The 17,852-nt window shown below is 38.1% G+C and overlaps 1 protein-coding gene across 1 annotated transcript; it reads right to left on the bottom strand.

The window, feature by feature from the left end:
* Nucleotides 1-4,039: 4,039 nt before the first annotated feature.
* Nucleotides 4,040-16,089, bottom strand: LOC121962744 (ribose-phosphate pyrophosphokinase 2). The gene is made up of 7 exons (XM_042513031.1): nt 15,794-16,089; nt 11,944-12,127; nt 8,703-8,801; nt 8,122-8,246; nt 7,752-7,925; nt 7,270-7,429; nt 4,040-5,175 (listed from the first exon to the last, which is right to left on the bottom strand). The coding sequence occupies exons 1-7, from the start codon at nt 15,913-15,915 to the stop codon at nt 5,083-5,085; spliced, it is 957 nt and encodes a 318-aa protein (XP_042368965.1). The 5' UTR covers nt 15,916-16,089; the 3' UTR covers nt 4,040-5,082.
* Nucleotides 16,090-17,852: the final 1,763 nt, after the last annotated feature.

Genomic DNA, 17,852 nt, shown 5'->3' with positions numbered 1-17,852 from the left:
GCTTCATGACGCTGCCTTCTCCTGTTCGATGGCTGCGGGAGAGAAGAGAGGGAAGATATGAGACTCCTGAACCAACCTCCATTTACAACACAGGTGCCAACAACAAGCACAGAAACAGAATAAATGATGTGATGCCCACCCCTCCCCAGGAATTTCAGTCTTACTTTCTTTTGTAGGCAGGGGATTCTTCTCCTGCGTCTCCGTCTTCTTCAGCTTGGACTTGTCGAAGGTGGTGACCTCTGTAACGTCGGGCTTGTCACTCATTGTTGCAGGTAGTCTGTAAGATCACAAATCGACACCTTAACCCTTCGAAACATGGAGCAAAATCACTTTATTTGTGCTGCCTTTAGCTGCCTTTCACAAGTATTTCAACCTTTGAACCCTGAGCAAATGGGTGTGAGTTCTTTTTTAAAAAATGGAAAAAAGGCAATGAGCAGTTTACTAAGAAATGTTTGCCATACTGGAAGAAATTCTTAGATTTAGAAAATTTTTTTTTTTAAACCGCTAGGGTAAAATATCTAAGGGAAAAAAAGTAAAAAAAGCTAGGGATTTTTGAAAATAATTATTTTAATTACTTACATATTTAAAATTATATTACAGAATTATTATAAATTTTTCATTTTAATTACTATTTGGCTTTGTCTTTTATTTTGTTGTTTTTTTTTCAAATGTATTATTATTTTTATTTTTAAATAATTTGCAGCTAATTTTCTTGTACCTTTTCCCAAATGTTTGCTAATTTTCGGGTCATTTTTTTTCATTGCTCATTACTGACATTTTTTTTTTCAAACATAATTAAAGCCAATTTGCTCAGGTGTTGAAGGGTTAACAAAGAGCACATGTCGGATTAAATGCTAAAAGCCACTCTGATAAGGGACTGTACATTATTTATCAGAGTGGGGTTTGTCCCTGAAGCTGCAAATATTTTTTTCTTCAAGCCTTCCTGAGTGCCAGAGGGAAAACGCATGACCCTCCCTTCACCATAAAGAACTATATTTCACAGTTTCTTTATCATAAATGGTGCTATTTTGGAGAATATTAGAGAAAATATTACTTAAAACCCCTACAGTATTTAAAATAAATACAAAATACAGCCATTTAAGGTTGCATGAAGCCAAATAAAAAGAAACCAAAACCCATAACTCCGTCCTAAGTGCTTAAAAAATCATCTTAAGTGCTTCCCCTTTTTGGCACTACCCCCTCCTTTATCATGAATAACGAACAGACCCTAATGTGTATATATTATATGCGGTAACAATGCTTTTTTTTTTTTACAGGAGCATGTGGTCGAAGGGCGTTGCCGAAATCTCAGTGACCAAAAATCAGTTAAACTACATGCGCAACCGCGGACTACTTTTCCCTCTCATGTGCATCCGCCTCCTTTTGTTCGCCCGCGGCTCTGCCCCGGCGTGATTCGCCTGCCATCCATCCCCGTTATCCAACACACACAGACGGGATGTTGAACACAGGCTGCTCCAGACAATGAAGCCAGTCCAAACTCGACATTTACATAACAACAGGAGTTCCCATGCTGCGCTGACCGAGAAAAAAATATGCAAAAAAGGGAGAAAAAACGCTTACTTGTGTGCAAATATTCTATAAAAATAACATTAAACGTGGGGAAAATAATGCAACCCAGTGTTAAAATGTCGATTTATGAGAGTCCACATGGAAGCTGGGCAACATCCGCAAATTCACTTGTCACGTACTTCTCCCCTTGGGGTGCGATCTGAAGGAACCACCGCCCAGATTGGCATTTTGCACATTCATTAAGTCCCAAAAAATCAAGTTCAGCTCCACTTTTTCAACAATATACTCACAAACACCCTCCATGCTTTACTCATAGACAAATAATGCGCGTAAAAGCATCATTTTAATAAAAACGGAACCATGCAGCTCGAGCACAAACAAAGGAAATAGGCTGGTATGCGTGAATGTGTGCGCGTAAGACAAAGACGCACCGCACGTCTCATCTGCTGTCACATTTAGCTCTGTTTTATTCATCAATATGCAAAAAAACTTTCATTATCAAATATTTTGTCCCTAATTTGGCGCAGCATCTTATCCAAGCGCATGTGCCAAATTCCTCTCACTAATCTCCTCTATCTGCACGCGTTAAAAGCCCAAATAATAAAATGTAATTGTTGAATGGATCTTACCGAAGTGTTGGCTGATGGCTGGATGGTCTCTGGTCAGTGCGTTGCAGCAGTAGTGGCGCGTCTTTGCGCAAGCAATACATATAGTCAGAAATATGCTAATGACATCTGACATCACCAGTTCCCATCCTCCTGCATCCCCCTGCTGGAGAGGCATGAACCCTCCATCCTTTTGCAGAAAGCACATTGAAACAGCCCTGAAAGGAGCCTCAAATCATCTCCCGCTGCGTAAAATGTAAATAAACGGGTTTATTTCTGTTTTTTTTTTGCTCTACAGCAGCCATTTGAAGCTGGATTTTTCACTCCAGAACTATTTTATTTCTGTTTTATGTCAGCACATCATCCCTACACTTTAGTTAAACATAGACATGGTAGTTTTATTTAAAGTGTACCATTAGTTCATCGGCATTTGGTGTGAAAATGACTCTCTTGTTGACTTGAATGGCACATTATGTCTCCTCATCACTGTGATCTGTCTGCAGCTGCTCTGGATGCACATTTATGCAGAAAGAGCGCCCCCTGGTGGAAGCTTCACATTCATCCTCAGTTCATGTCTCAGCAGATAATTCAGTGTTTCTTTTGTCATGCATTCAAACAAAAAAATACATGTATTTTACTATGTAAGACTGCTATCACCATCTAGCTCTGTGTATAAAACTGTACATTTGCAAGCATTTGCTTTGAAGTATATGCTTTAAAATCAAAGGCATACTTCACATTATGCTGCCTTGCAAGCCTTCACCTTTGAAGTCCAAAAATTCGTGATAAATAGAAGTCAAATGGGTCCACGTGTAACAGCAGCAAAACTATATTAAAATGTCCGTTCACAAACTGTCACACACATTTATTCAGTATTCTTAGTACTGACAAGGAACTAAAGAACAAGTGAAAATTCATTGATGCTCTCTCCACAGCCAGCATCCAGTGTTCAGTAAACTAAAATCTCTGTTTTTGTCCATGCGTTCATGGGGCGTTCATAAATGAATGTTATAAAATTGTTATGCTGTTGTTAAATGTGGACCCCTGCGACTTTAATTCATCAAGAATTTTCTCAATTTTTAGATTCTTGCATGTGATTTCTTCTTTATTTCTAGATGAGGTATTCAAATGTTTTAAATACCCATACAAAGATTTCTAAACTCCAGTTTTACCTCTTTGAGCCTCAGTTATTTAACTGAAACTTTAAAGTAACAAGTACCCTGTCAGCTAAAAAAGAGGAAAACATACAAAGCAGAGGTAAATGGAAACACTCGAGTACCTGAAAATTGAATATGAATGCAGGACTTGAATAAAGGTATGACTATTTCAAATTATGTTATTTAAAAAAATCACTTTGCATGAGGTCAACTTAATTCAAATTTTCCAGAGCTTTAAGCCACAACCCTCAAGCTCAAATTTATGAAGTGACAAAATTACAGCTTAAAAGCTGTCAAAATGTGTTAAAATAATTGTATAAAATGTGTTAAAATAATTGTATTAATTATTTCTCTAATAAAAGGAAACTGCTGATTTTACAAAAATGTATTAATGACACCTGGTATGATGATAATGTGATGTCATCAGGCTTATCTCAGCTTCAGTCACAAATTTTAACACGACAAACTGGGGATGTTGACTTAAAAGACAGCATTTACGAGAGAGGGACAATGTTGAGTTGCATTATGGGATGTTTAGGATGCAGCCTTTCGGGGGAGACTAGAGACTTGATCTGTGCTCAAGACAACTCAGGAAGCCAGGGTATCCTGACATCCACTTCTTCATTTTTACAATAAAAGAAAGAAAGTGTGTCTCCCAGAAAGTCACCAACTTTTAAAATACACAAAACAATATTGCTGTAATATCCCTTTAAATCTTCTGATAAATAAAAAGCTAAGGCAAGCGTCTGTAAGCCATTGTCAAAGCTTTATTGTCAAAGAAACAGTTCGAAGTGTTACATATATAAAAAAAAAAATTAAATCACGCTTTCCCATCTTTTTTTTTCTTTTTTAATCCAGCTACAGGCAACATGTGAAACCTGTTTTATTCAAACACGATGACAATAACACCATTTTCATCATTGCTGAAACCTTAAACACTATAACAAGCTTTGGGCTCAATTTCTTTTCATGACCTTTTGGAATATGGGTGAAGCACCCAACAACACCTCGTACTCAACACTTTGAATCAACAACAGACCTGTCAGAGTTAGAAAAGTTAATTCCATATCTTTTTTAAGCACAATTACTGAAGGAGAAGGTTGCTGTAGGGGTGAGCCACCACTGGGCGACAGCAGCTTTTTGAGGGAGGAATGACACCGCAGAGGTACGAGGCTTCAGCACATTCATGACGCTCACTAAAAATAAAAAGTGAGTAAATTAAGTTTCATTTTTTGTGTCGGCACATTTCCACTTGTGCTCCAATAATAGCACTAAGCATTACAATCCATATAGCATTAGCTCGTACAGGGTTAATCTGTTATTTTAGGTGCTGTTAAAGCAAACACTTAAGGGAGAAAATTTTTCACATTTTTATCTTTTTTTTGATTTTGTGAAGCCAAAAGGGCCAAAATATTTCTAATCAGACATTAAGGGATGCTTCATTCAAAGTGAGTTCAACATGAGGTACAAATAACACATAACGGAGCCTTTGGTTGAAGTGAAGGCCGTGCCGATCATGAGGAAATAATAAACAGGAAGAAAAAAAGAAGAGATACTCATAAATACAAACTTGGTCTTCAGAGAAGGAGGTGATGTTTCCCTCTGTCTCCTGGGTGAGAATGTCAAAGACAATATGTGGACGTGACCTTGAAACAGTCACATGGCCAAAAACCATCAGGCCTTTTTTTTTCGAGCCTTGCTGGAGGATATGTGGCGGAAAGTGCCAGCAGAGCAGCCCGACAGGAGGGGAGAGAGCGAGAGAGAGAGCTGGAGGCCGCCGGCTCTGTTCTTTACAAAGGTACGTGGCTGAAGAGGTAGGACACTGACTCGCCGTTGTGGGTTCTCCTGATCGCCTCGGCCAGGATCATGGAGATGTCGATGACCTGGAGGAAACGAGTCGAACGCATGAGGGAAATAAAGCCTCGTTCTCACATTGAGTTTTACATCTTTCATTTCAGTCTCTTCTGCTCATGTGACGTCTACAGCAGTGGTTCCCAGCTGTTCAGCCACAAAAGAGAAATGACCACATATTCAATTTTATTTGACAAAATCTAAATCACACATGAACTTACAACAGAATGAAATAAAACATATTGCAGGAATTAAGTGCGTTTGTAGGATTTAAGGATATTAGGGGCTTAGCCAGGACCTCTGTAGGCAATTTTTTTTTTTTTTTTGGCATTTTTTACTATTAAAATTTTAATAGATTCATTAGAACTGTGGGCAATTTTTTTCTTCAAATGTTTTTTGTCTTTTTCTGTAAAACATTTTGGCAATAGCTTATTTCCTTAATTTTTTTTGGGGTCATTTAAAAGAAAAAAAAGGCAATTCTCCATTTCTCTAAACATTTCGATACATCTTTTTTATCTTTTAAAATGTTTGGACATTTTTAAAGAAAGCATGTCTTCCAAACCCATGAGCCCACCAAAAAAAATTTTAAAAAATGAAAAAAATTTAAGTTTTCACAGCCAGAAACTGTAAAAACAGAAATTATCATTAGATTTTCAAATTTCTGTTGGTCCGCGAACACATCATGTGGGACGAACACTTCATGCATTTTTCCCCGTCTCAGGGACACTGAAGGAAAAGTATTTGTAGCTTTTGGGTGTTCCTGAGGTTAAAGTAACTGTGGGACCTGTAGATCAGATGTGAATGTCCCGTAAATGTGTCCAGTAACAGAGGACATTGATACCGAGTGTAAATGTGGCCTCAGAGGTGGAAAAACTTGTCGAGGAGCTGAGAAAGAAACAGAGCACAGAATGCACAAGAAACCTGAAGCAGGTCTGTGAACCACTTAAATGAAAATTAACATTGTTAGCGTAGTAAATTAAATTAACTAAGAAACAAACACTGAAACAAAAAAGGAACCAGTTTCTACTCTGGAGAAATATCAGTTTACGGTTAAACCACTTGATGTCACTGTTGTCGTTTAAAATAAAGTTCTTTGTGGGAGACAAAGTTCTACATCACAAATGTTAATATTTGATGAAATTTCATCAGCTTATACTTTTTTCCCTATTGTTTATTACTCACTACAGATGAGGTACTGTAGCTCAGTTTCATGGCAAAATTGTAAGTTGGGGTGGAATAGAAAATCAAACAAATAATTTGATATCAGTATTGCAGTGATATCGTGGGCTTGACTACTGGCTGCCTGGATCCACACCTTTGAATGGGCTGACTCTGCAGCGCTGACTGATTCATCTGGCATTGTGAAAGAAAACAGCGGTTCCTTGGTGGAAATAAAAAATGACCAATGAGTGTCACGGAGGGACTAACAATGTTGTTGGCATGTTGGCACAAATTGGATTTATTGTTTGTTTTTTTTAACATGGGAAGAAGGCAATAAGCAACTTAAGAAGAAATGGCACAAAAATTTGCAAGAAACTAGTAAAAAGCAGAAGAAAATGATCTGAAAATTTGCCATATGAAACAACAAGAAAACTAACTGAAAAAGTGCTTGTAGAGAAATAAATTCTGTAACATAACTTTAAATACATATTTATGATAATAATAACTTTTTCTGGACATTTTTCAATTTTTAGCTTTAAAATTTGGAAATTATTTTCCAAATGGCAAGTTGCTTGTTACCTTTTTCCCATGTTTTTGAAAGAACTCAAAGCAATTTGTTCAGGTTTTGAAGGTTTAACATCGGTCAGCATGTCGCAGAGGTCACAGGGCTTTTGTGATTGGCTGCAGGAATTCTCTGGCCAAAATTTGCAGCTATAAGTGAAACTATCCCAAACTTTTAGTTTGGCCGCACTTTGCTGCAGAATCAAACAGACACAGCTCGAAGCCGCCACTGCTGCTTTCCATAGACGTGTAGTGCAGCTTACCGCAGAGAGGCTCCTAGGTGCCCAAAATGTAGTTTTTGTTGTCATACGTAACACAACATTTGCTCAAGTGCTGGTACAGCCTTAAAAACAAACACACTGCACACGTCCGAAGCCAGAAACCTGTGTGTGTGATGTGTGTACCTGTATTTTCGGGCACGCCTTCATCTTCTCTTCCTGTGGGATGGTGTTGGTCACCACCACGGCCTCAAACGGGGCGCTGTTGATGCGGGAGATGGCCGGACCGGAGAAGATGCCGTGTGTGAGGATGGCGTACACCTTTATCGCTCCAGCATCAATCAGCCTTTAAAAGAAGGAAAAATAAAATTATTAAATAATCATTGAAATGCAGAACTTATTTGCTTTATAATGCAATTTCTTCTGTGTCACAGAAAGACTGTCTTCTGTCTTTCTGTGACATTTTCATGACGCAGTGATTTCTTTAATGGATCAAAAGAGCAACGTCTCAATTGATAAAAGCAGCTTATCAGTTTGGTGTCAACAGGTTGCAGTTACAACATTGCTGTGCAAAAGCTAACAGACTGTGATCCAGTTTCAATTCAGGTTAAAGGCCTGACATGTCCATAACTCCTCAAACACAATAAAAGCCTTTAAATGACACTGACTTGTCGGCGGCGTGGCAGATGGTTCCGCAGGTGTCGGCCATGTCGTCCACCAGGATGGCCACGCGGTCCTTGACGTCACCCACCAGCACCATGCGGTCCACCTCGTTGGCCTTCTTCCTCTCTTTGTGGATGAGAGCAAAGTCCACGTTCAGACGGTCTGCGATGGACGTCACACTGGACAAGAGAAACAGGAAGAAAGAATCTTTAACTGCTTGTCAAACAAAAACTCTTATTGACTCTTGATTTGACCTTGAGGAAGAAATCAGCTGGAGCTGCCCTCAAAAAGGTGCAACCTGCAAACCAAGTTAATCTAAACAAACTGCACATCAGCAGCGTTTTGCAGGCGTCACTGAATCTCACTGCGTCTCACCGTTTTGCTCCACCTGCATCTGGAGACACAATGATACAATTTTTCCACTCCGGGATGTTTTCTCTGATCCACTGCAGGACAGCCGGCTCTGCGTAAAGGTTGTCGACAGCGATGTCGAAAAAGCCCTTAAAAAAAAAAAACACAACAGTTACTGACAATTTTACATCAGGTACTGCATTCAATTTTAGGTTTACAAAATTCAGTTTAGGAACAGATGTGTCTGTGGCACTCATTGCACCTCCAATAATAATAACAATAATAACAATAATAATAATAATAATAATTATAACAATAATAATAAAACATTATGCCACCTTCCCTCGTTTTACAGCGAACCAAAGAGCTCCTCAAATGATACGTATAGTTATTTTATTACATTATAAATTAGTCCTGGTCTTTTAACTGTAGTGGTTATAACAACAAATAAACATAAAGAAATATCTACCAAGTTTCACAAAAGTTTAAATAAAAGCTTAGAGCAGTTTGTTACATCGACTCAATATATTACTAACTTTATACAGTCTTCTTTACACAAGAAGACGTTTAAAAACAGAATTAAAGCGGATGAGCGGTGCACTGACCTGGATCTGTGAGGCGTGGAGGTCCATGGTGATGATGTGGTCGGCGCCGGCCACAGACAACATGTTTGCCACCAGCTTGGCTGAGATGGGTGCTCGACTCTGGGACAAGCATCAAGACACAGTCGCTTGAGGTAAGTAAGTGAGAAAAAAAATATTGGAGCTTTAAAAAGACTGGAAGGTTTTTCCGCTTTCTTTTTCATGCAAATCAATTGTCAAAATGATTTTATGGGAAGTTCAGAAGCGATTTCCTCCGTAAGAGCTCTGTCATCTGGCTCTGTTTTACTGAAGGACACTTTGTCTTTCCTTTACGGTCTGTCACTCTAGAAACCAGACCTTTCGCAACAGGCTTGTTTGCACAAAAGCCAAAGCCGCGTAAACGTACACATCAGGCGTTGAGCCTCAGAGCTGGTTAAGATTTAAGAAAAAATGTTGTGAAATACAGGACGGCTTCACTTCTAGTCCGGTAATCAACTCGGTGAGATTTAGCGCCACATTTCAAAGCAAAAACTGTATTTATATTTGTTTTTATATTATGATGTCTTGTCTTTTATTTTATTGTGGCTTTGCAGGCAGACAGCCGGCTGGTCTACACTGGTTAGCCAACATTAGCCTCGGCTGCTCTGCACTGTGCACCAGCCTGACGGTAGCTAGGGGCCGCTCCCTCTGCAGTTTTGATTGGTCCTTGCTGCTGAAACATGGCGGCCATCCTCCTGACTCCCCCTAGGTGGCGTCAGCTAGTAAGCAACTTCATTTTGAGCTGCTAAACTCTATCAGCAATGCGAACTATCTTGGCGGCACTGGCTGCGCTGCTAACAGAGACAGCTAACGATGCTTAAGGGGGTTTCGGGTCAAAATGAAGTTGCGTACTCATCAGTGCGACCTGTGAGGAGACTGAAGGTTTCCACAGCAACACCGTCCTATGAGTGGCGCCGCTCGCTAGTTCCAAACCAGTGCAGGTGGTGAAATGCAGCAGCAGCACCGAACTAACCGGTGTATCATAAATACCTTATTAGCTTTGCTGTAGTACAGCAGGGTGTTAAAGAAATATTCTCAGCAGTTTATCGATTAACACGGATATCCGATATATCTGAAGTATTAGTGCCAAGAAATCCCACCGTTTTTATTGATTTTATTGAGGTGTTTGGTGACACCTGGAGCAGAAAGTTGGAATATACAGGTTTGGTTTATTGAAAATATACTCAAGAAGAGGAAGGACATGATAAGTACTCACTTCTTTCTATTCCTTTTGGGACATAAAATACTTATATTGTTGACTGAAAATGTTTGCAGGGTGTTCTTTTTTCCTTACTTTTGTACAACATGTTTAAAAGAAAAGAATATTAATGCACTATAATGACAGGAGGATCAAATGTGAAAAGGACGTGTATACAGAATAAACAGTCCTGCAGAACGCCTGCAAGTGTTTTACAAAGTGAAATCTTTGTCCAAAGTCTCAAAGTGTCTGCAGAGCTCTGACCCTCAGATGCTTCAGTTATGTGATTAAAATGAAAGAAAACATACTGAATAACTTATGTGCAGGCAGAGAGAGAGAGAAGAGGAGTAACAGGAGAGGACTCATAGTAAAACTCTCTCTTCAGGTGCCGACTCGTGGAGCTCTCTTGTTGCTTCACATGGACCTGATTTGCGGCTGTCGTTGCATAAACAACTGAGGCAACACAAGATAATGATTTACAAGATAAGCCGGTTGTGTGAACCAGTTTCTCAGCCCACTGGAATCTCAATTTCAGATTTTCCAAGAGCGGCAAACGGCTCAAACTGCAAAGTGGAGGCTGCAGTGACAGCGTGTACACAGTGTACATGCAAGCTTTCCTAATAATACATCACTGTAAAGTTACGTAACATGTCAACCTGCAGCGCTGAAAGGGAAATGTGAACTTTTAATGTTCATCTTAAGGGTGCAGCCGCAATGCTTGTCATATTCACTCATTCTTAGCCTGAATGCACAAAGTATAAATGTTCATAAAACCTGCGATGTAGCAGATGTCAGGACATTTGAGGTGTTTGTGAAAGAGTTATAATTCTATGAGGATATAGACCTGCAGGTCCTCCACTTCTCACCACCGCAAGGAGACTATATGGAAGCTCCAAAAACAGAGCCTCAAAGACGGCTGCAGAAACTCAGATTCAGCCGGTGTAAACCACAACGCCAGTATTCAAAGTGAGCTCGGTCAAATGTGTGTCATGGCAGCATGGCAACAGAAAGTTCGCTGGGCTCGCTGAATTCAAATTATTATAAGAGCAGCTGAAGGTCCCACCTCAGACCACTTTCTACTTTCTCAGAAACAAATATGATCATGTCACCTATAAACTACCACGATCAAAGCAACAACTTCCATCTCTCTGAGAGAGAATGCAGAGAGAACATAAAGAAACTCACATATCGACACGTATTCGAGCTACGTTATGTCAACAGACAGAAAATAAGTTTGTCGTTGTGCGACGTTACATGACAGGTTATCTATGAAGGAGTACAGCAACAATTTCATTACACACAACAACATTCCATGACTTTTCCAAAACTTTCCATAATTTTACAGATTCCATGTCTGATTCCAAGCCTCAAAAACAAGACTGTGGAATTCCATGACTTTTACAGGTTTTCCAAGATTGAGGAAACCCTGGCCACATGTGAATTAAACAGATTTATGTATTTAAAAAGAAGCATAAAAAAAGGTTTACTCCATTTACTCTACAGCAGCCTCAACAAGAGGAGTTATAGATGTACACAAACACATTAATAAACACTAAAACCCACTTACTTTACAAGTAGATAAGCGTTAAAAAATGATTTATTAGACAATTATGAAATTAGAGCTGCAATGATAAGAAAATTAATTGGCAACTATTCTGATAATCAGTAAATTGTTTCACTCATTTTTTTTTTAAGTAAATATGTGATATTTCCAAGTTCTAAAATGTGAGGGTTTGCTGCCCTCCTTCTTCTTACATTATATTAAATGTAATATTTTGGGGTTTGGAAATGTTGGTTGCGTCAGCGTCTTGAGGCTCTAGGCTATTGTAGCAGGCTTTTCACACTGTTTTTTAATGTTTCATAGAAAAAATGATAAAGAAAATAATCTAAATATTAATTAGGAACAAGCATACTCATTAGAAGTAGCTCTATTATAATGGCTAAAATAGGGGAGTTTAAAGTGTCGTTATAAAGAGGTTTAACGAGATGAAACAGGACGGTGGTGTGTGTTTGTGTGTGTGTGTGTACCTTGTCCTTCTTGTCCTGCCGGGCGTAGGGGAAGCAGGGGATGACGGCAGTGACGCGGGACGAGGAGGCGATCTTACAAGCATTGATCATGATGAGCAGCTCCATCAGGTTGTCGTTGATTTCTCCACAGCCGCTCTGCACAATGTAGACGTCCTCGCCGCGGACGCTTTCGCCAATTTCCACACTGTTTGAACGATAAAGAGGGAAACGTGTCAGCAGAGATCTCAGGCTGATGTGAACCTGGAAACTTCATGTCTAAATGAAACTGATTCATTATTAATGACAGGTTATGAAAAACCGTCTGGACGGCAATTATAATATCTTGCAACAATCAATTTCCTAATTTAAATATCACAAAGTTTGTAATTAAGCTCCAGTGACACATGTATGCACAGTGAGTGTTCACAAAGTTACGTATGACTGAGCTGCTGTGAATGTTAAGAGACAAGTTTGGGCTGAGTCCCTCCGCTCATCCGTGGATGACTGAGAAAAAAAAAACTTGTGAAGAGGTAAAAACTGAGCTGCCAGTCTCTCTCTCACACACACACACACACACACACACACACACACACACACACAGTCAACCTGCCACACACAGAGCAGCCAAAGCAGACAGCATGTGTGTGTGAAACATTCCTGTGTGGGGGGAAGACCGGGTCCTCCCCGGTCACCTGATCACTGGACATGTACAGTAATAAAGAGCCTGCAGTCACAAGGCCTTTGTTTTTTTTAAGTATTTAAAGCACGAACAAATCTGTCTGTAAAGGTAGTGAAACGCTGTGAATAAAGGACGACTCTCGCATTGTTTGAACTTGCAGGATATGGGTGAGGTATTTCATTGAGTAAAGGCCGTGTGTCTACTGGAGTCTACTCTTCAGATATCAGACACTTAAATTGAATGATTTTTAAGACCTTTGCAATAAAATTTTTAAGCAGATTTAAAACCGATTTTTTTGACAAATGAATCTTTTTTCTTATTCTAGCATTAAAGGTATTGTGCTGAGGCGTTCATAGGAAGACTTTTTAAGATTTATAGACACTCTGAATAAAAAAACAAAAATTTTAAATACCTTACTCTGAAAAGAATAATGTTTTTTGTGTGCAAAAGCCTTTTTTATTTAATAAGACAACTTTCTCAAAGGCTTAATATTAAAACACAAGCTGCCATACAAGTTTCCCTCTGTGCAAACAAACAAAATGTCTTTCCCAGGAATCCACTCCCTCAGTGTTTGGTCCTTGACCCGCGAGTCACCTGGTAAAACCTGTGAGAAGAGCCGTAATTAATGTATCATTCTCACCTCCCTGATAGTCTGTGAGGACGAGAAAATAATCTCTGTTTTGCACTTTGTGTCGTCCAAACAGCTGTGTTCCCTAGAGAGAAACATGTGCACAGATAATCTGAGTTTTTCCCTGGATTTTAGAGTCGTGGGTGGAAACATCTGCAGCAGAGAGGGTCTGATAGGAGATAAAGGGGTCAAAAAGACACCTTTACAAGCCCCATTTAAAACGAGGAAACTGGAAGCACTTTTTAGTTTCATGCAAAACAAAGATTAGAAAACAACATATGCTGTTCAGAGGATGCTTTTTCCAGAGTGCATTACAATGTAGTGAGTGCATCAGTGAGCAACCGCAGAGGGAATTAAATCTAACTCTGACATGTTAAAACCCTGCTCACTGAGTTTCCTGTTATTGAATCAAAGCAACAAAACCCACTTAGATGAGACGGTTCGAAAGCCACAGATACATTTAAACACATGCTGACTTTACAGCTGCATCTCACAGTGAAATGATAAATTCAAGATAACAAAGTCGAGCAAACAGGCCAGTGAGATGCTGAAAGGTCATCCTGCAAAAGGGTTCAAACAAGGTCCGAGCGCTGCAGCCATTACTAAACAATCAATGATTCTTTGGATTTCTGGACTGTTGGTCAAATAAACAATACCATTTGTCACCTTAGGCTCTGGAAAATTACATTTATTGTCAAACCAATTCATATATTAAGAAATAAATTAATAGGGAGATAAATAATAAAATAGTTCTAAGTTGCAGCCCTACTTGACCTTAACTGACTCCTATGGAGGCCAACAAGCAATAAAAGTAATTAAGTAATTTATTATGCTAATATTAAAAATGCTGTGGGTGCAGTCTGTAATTCAACTCATGGTTAGCTCAGCTGCTTTAGAAATGAGAACAAATTAAGTGCATGTGCTTTAAGATAGCTGTTGCAAAAAATGCAGAGTTATTCTGTATTTTTCAGTAGTTTTCATTTTGTTTCTTTTTATCATTACAGTTCAGTTTCAATTAGTTTCTAGAGTGGAATTTCAGTTTTGTTTTTGTTGTTCAAAATATTTAGTTTTTATTGGTTTAGCTTTACTTTTTTGTTCAATTATTGTGTGAGAGGTATTTGTGAGAGGAAAGAATAAAAAACATAAAATTCAAACAACAATTTGTGGAAACTGACTCATAGTCATGTAGACAGTAACAAGAAATATGCACCAATGCCTCTTCATGCATGTTGTGTAGACAAATTCAATTATTTTAGTTGACATAATCGTTTTTAGTTAGTCTTTATTTTTTCCCAAAGTAATTTTCATTTTTATTTCAGCTAACTATGTTTTTATAGTATAGTAACAGTAATAGTTTTAGTATTTGTTTTAAAAAATATATAATTTTGCAGTATTTGTCAAGGGCAAGACTTGATAAGCTTAGAACAGTAAAGTCAATAATATTAACAATAATAAAAAAAAATGCACCAATACCTCCTTGTGTTTGTTGACATTTACTGTACACCTTTTTCATTTTATTTTAGTTAGTTTATTAAGTGCACAACTTTTTTCCAGTTGTTTTTTAAGTCTATTTATTTTAAAAAATCAGTTCACCAAAATATTTTCTTGCAACTGGTTGTCGTTTAATTGTCGTTTAAGAACTGCAAGTTTTTCTTTCAGTTTATTGACAATATTTGACATTTAATACATTTGTCTGAGCAGCTAACATGGCTTAAGTTAGCGTTTTCTCCCTCCGTTTAAAATGTTTTTTTTGGCATATATTGGACAGCATTTGTGCCTTAACCACGTTGTCTAATAAAGTGCATCGATGCCTTAATCCCTTTTTAATCCAACCAACAGGTTTCAGTGCTAATGCTAGCTGACGCTGTCCGTCTAGCTAAGAGGTGTCACGTCAAATTTTGTATCCCCGAACAATCTGTTCCCACTTCAAAACTAGCAGCTTTCTAGCTCTAAGCTAACATTTTAAGGGGGGCATTAACAAAAAGCAGCTAATTCGTCTCCCATTAAGGGTTAGTCCACATAGTTGGGAGTACATGAGGGTGCTTGTGGGGAACACTTTGTAAAACATGTTAAAAAAAAATTTGGCCTTTCACTTTTTTGTGCCTCCTCCATAAATCACCCCGTCACACGGAGAAACACACGTTAGCGTAGTTAGCATGCTACGCAAAAATACATCTTTACGTGATTTCGCGACAACCCTAATTCTGGGTCATTTAACGGCTAACAGCTGTAAAAGGCAGATTTGGTGACGTTAGCTAAAAACTCAGCTAAAATAATGCTTTATCACAGGAGCTGGTAAAGCTGTCCGGTAAAGGACGCACTGATGTTAGCCTGCTATCAGCTACTAGCCTGGTGTGTTTACATGAGGCTAGCTTGTCACGTGTAGACTACACAGCTCTACCCGCTGAATAGTAAACTATTGTTAGCTTCAAGCTAACTAACCACATGTGATACCGAGGCTGGAGCTACACGAGCAGCTCTAGCAGCAGACACAACCATCTCATGTTACTGTTAACAAACCAACACAATCAAAAACGTCGCGTACAAATAAACAAACTACTCGCCATGTCTCCTGGTTGCTGAATTTCTTCGTTATCACTTTTCCCAGGTCCAGTCCCAGCCTATCAGCCACTTTTTGGGACAGGTCGTGGTGCGAGCTCCCGCTAAAAAGCACGATGTTAGGCATGTCCGAAAAAACGCAGCAGCTTGCTTAAAGAAAAGAAAAGAAAGGAGAGTAAAAAAAGACGACAGGTTGCCCCACTTAAGGGTTGTGAAAATGGGAAAATGATGGTGCTAATGTTGCAGCTCTGGCATTGCACTGGTGCAGCACTGGGGACAGTGGGCAGAGAGGAAATAACAGGTTAGTATTTGCATGGTAAAAGGGAAGTGCCCTCCCCTTATTGGCCAGTGTAGGAGTCCACTGACATATGTACACTTATTACGCTGCTGTATTGTTTACTATAGATACAGAGACCTATTTCTAATATTAGGAAAGAATTCAAACTATTTAAAATATCGTTTTAAATGTCTAGTTTTTTTCTATCTTAAAAAATCACATTTTTCCTTTTGATGTACTGTTTTATTATTCCTAAAGTGGAATATTTTATATTCTGTAGTCCTTCTGCTTTACTATTTTCATCCCGTTTTTATTTTTAAATCACTTTGTAACTTTGTTTTGAAAATTTAAAGGATGTAGGCCTTAAAAACCTCCAAAACTAATTATTAATTGAACATAATATATGAATTATTCATTATGCAGCTATTATTCATTATAATAGAAACACGCAGATATTGACGTTCAATTGTTCTTCAATACATTTTAGTATAAAGTGTTTTCTCATATTATTGTCATTATCTTTTTATTCATATGTGGCCCTGTACATGTGATGCTATTTTTTTTCTCCTATTTATTCTTTTTTTTCTCCTCCCTCTGAGCTTGTAGTTATTATTTCATGAGAAAGGAAATGTAGTGCTTGCATGCTGTCAAAAGCTATTGAAGCAAATAAGAGACATAGTCAGTTATTTTTTAACAACCAATAAAGAAATACTGAAAATTAAACACCACTGTTTTTGTAGCAATAACATTTTTAGATTCAAATTCTTGAAGCAGAATATGAATATAATTTTGTCAATGATTATAAATTTAGATGACAAAAAAATAATTCTTTATTCTTTCAAATGACATGTTTTTCAAAGAAAAATATTCCAATGCTACATATTCAATGGTACTTAAATTACAATATTACTTTTTGAGTGATTATTAAAATTAAAATGCTTATGTCTCATATTTGTTTACATACAAAATATATTTGAATTAGTAATTTTTAAATAAAAAATACATAAATACTCTGTTTATAGCTTCTTAAAATACTATTTTTTGCTGGTTTCTTTCATTTTTATAATAATGCATGAAATTATTTAGCTTTTGGACAGTTGGTAAAGCAAAACCAGCTGTTTAAATATTTCAGCTTGGGCTCTTGGAAATAATAACAGGATTTTTGGTGACATTTTAGAGAGGAGGAGGTCACCTGATTGTTGCTGCTTTGGACACTTGTGATATTGGATTCTGTAATTAAATTTTCCTCTTAACGAGGAGTCAGCTGAGACTTGATGCTCCTCCGTATGTCTTCTCTGTTTCAGTGGTGACATACTTTCTGACATTACTGCTGTCATGTGCTGGGACACTAATTTACTGTTCAGATCCAGCACAGGTCAGAACGTCGAGGACTCATAGTGGAGATATCTGAGATGGGACAAAGGTAAAGCAGCTGTTCTCTTTCTAAATGCATTTCAGGAATTCAGCAAAAAACAGCACTATTGATTATTTACGCTTGCATTGTGCTAACATGGACTTTGAATAATCATTTCACATCAGTTATGGACGCAGAAAGACACCCAAACTCACATGCCCGGATTTCTTGTTATTTATGCGGAAAAACTCCTGAAATGGCACCAAAGTTCCCCAATCCTGACCGTTTTTGTCCTTTTGTTTTTTTTAAACATTTTGACAGCTTTTATATGATAAAAAAGAAAAAACACAAAATCACAGATTGTATTTTTCAGAAATATATTTTATAGATGATGTCAGAGATGAAATGTCCAAAGCGTAGGTCCCAAAGAAAG

The sequence above is a fragment of the Plectropomus leopardus genome, chromosome 24 (genome assembly GCF_008729295.1).
Source record: "Plectropomus leopardus isolate mb chromosome 24, YSFRI_Pleo_2.0, whole genome shotgun sequence".
In the NCBI taxonomy this organism is placed as follows: domain Eukaryota; kingdom Metazoa; phylum Chordata; class Actinopteri; order Perciformes; family Serranidae; genus Plectropomus; species Plectropomus leopardus.
The sequence above is the reverse complement of the archived record's forward strand: the minus strand, read 5'-3'. Positions and strand labels throughout refer to the sequence as shown.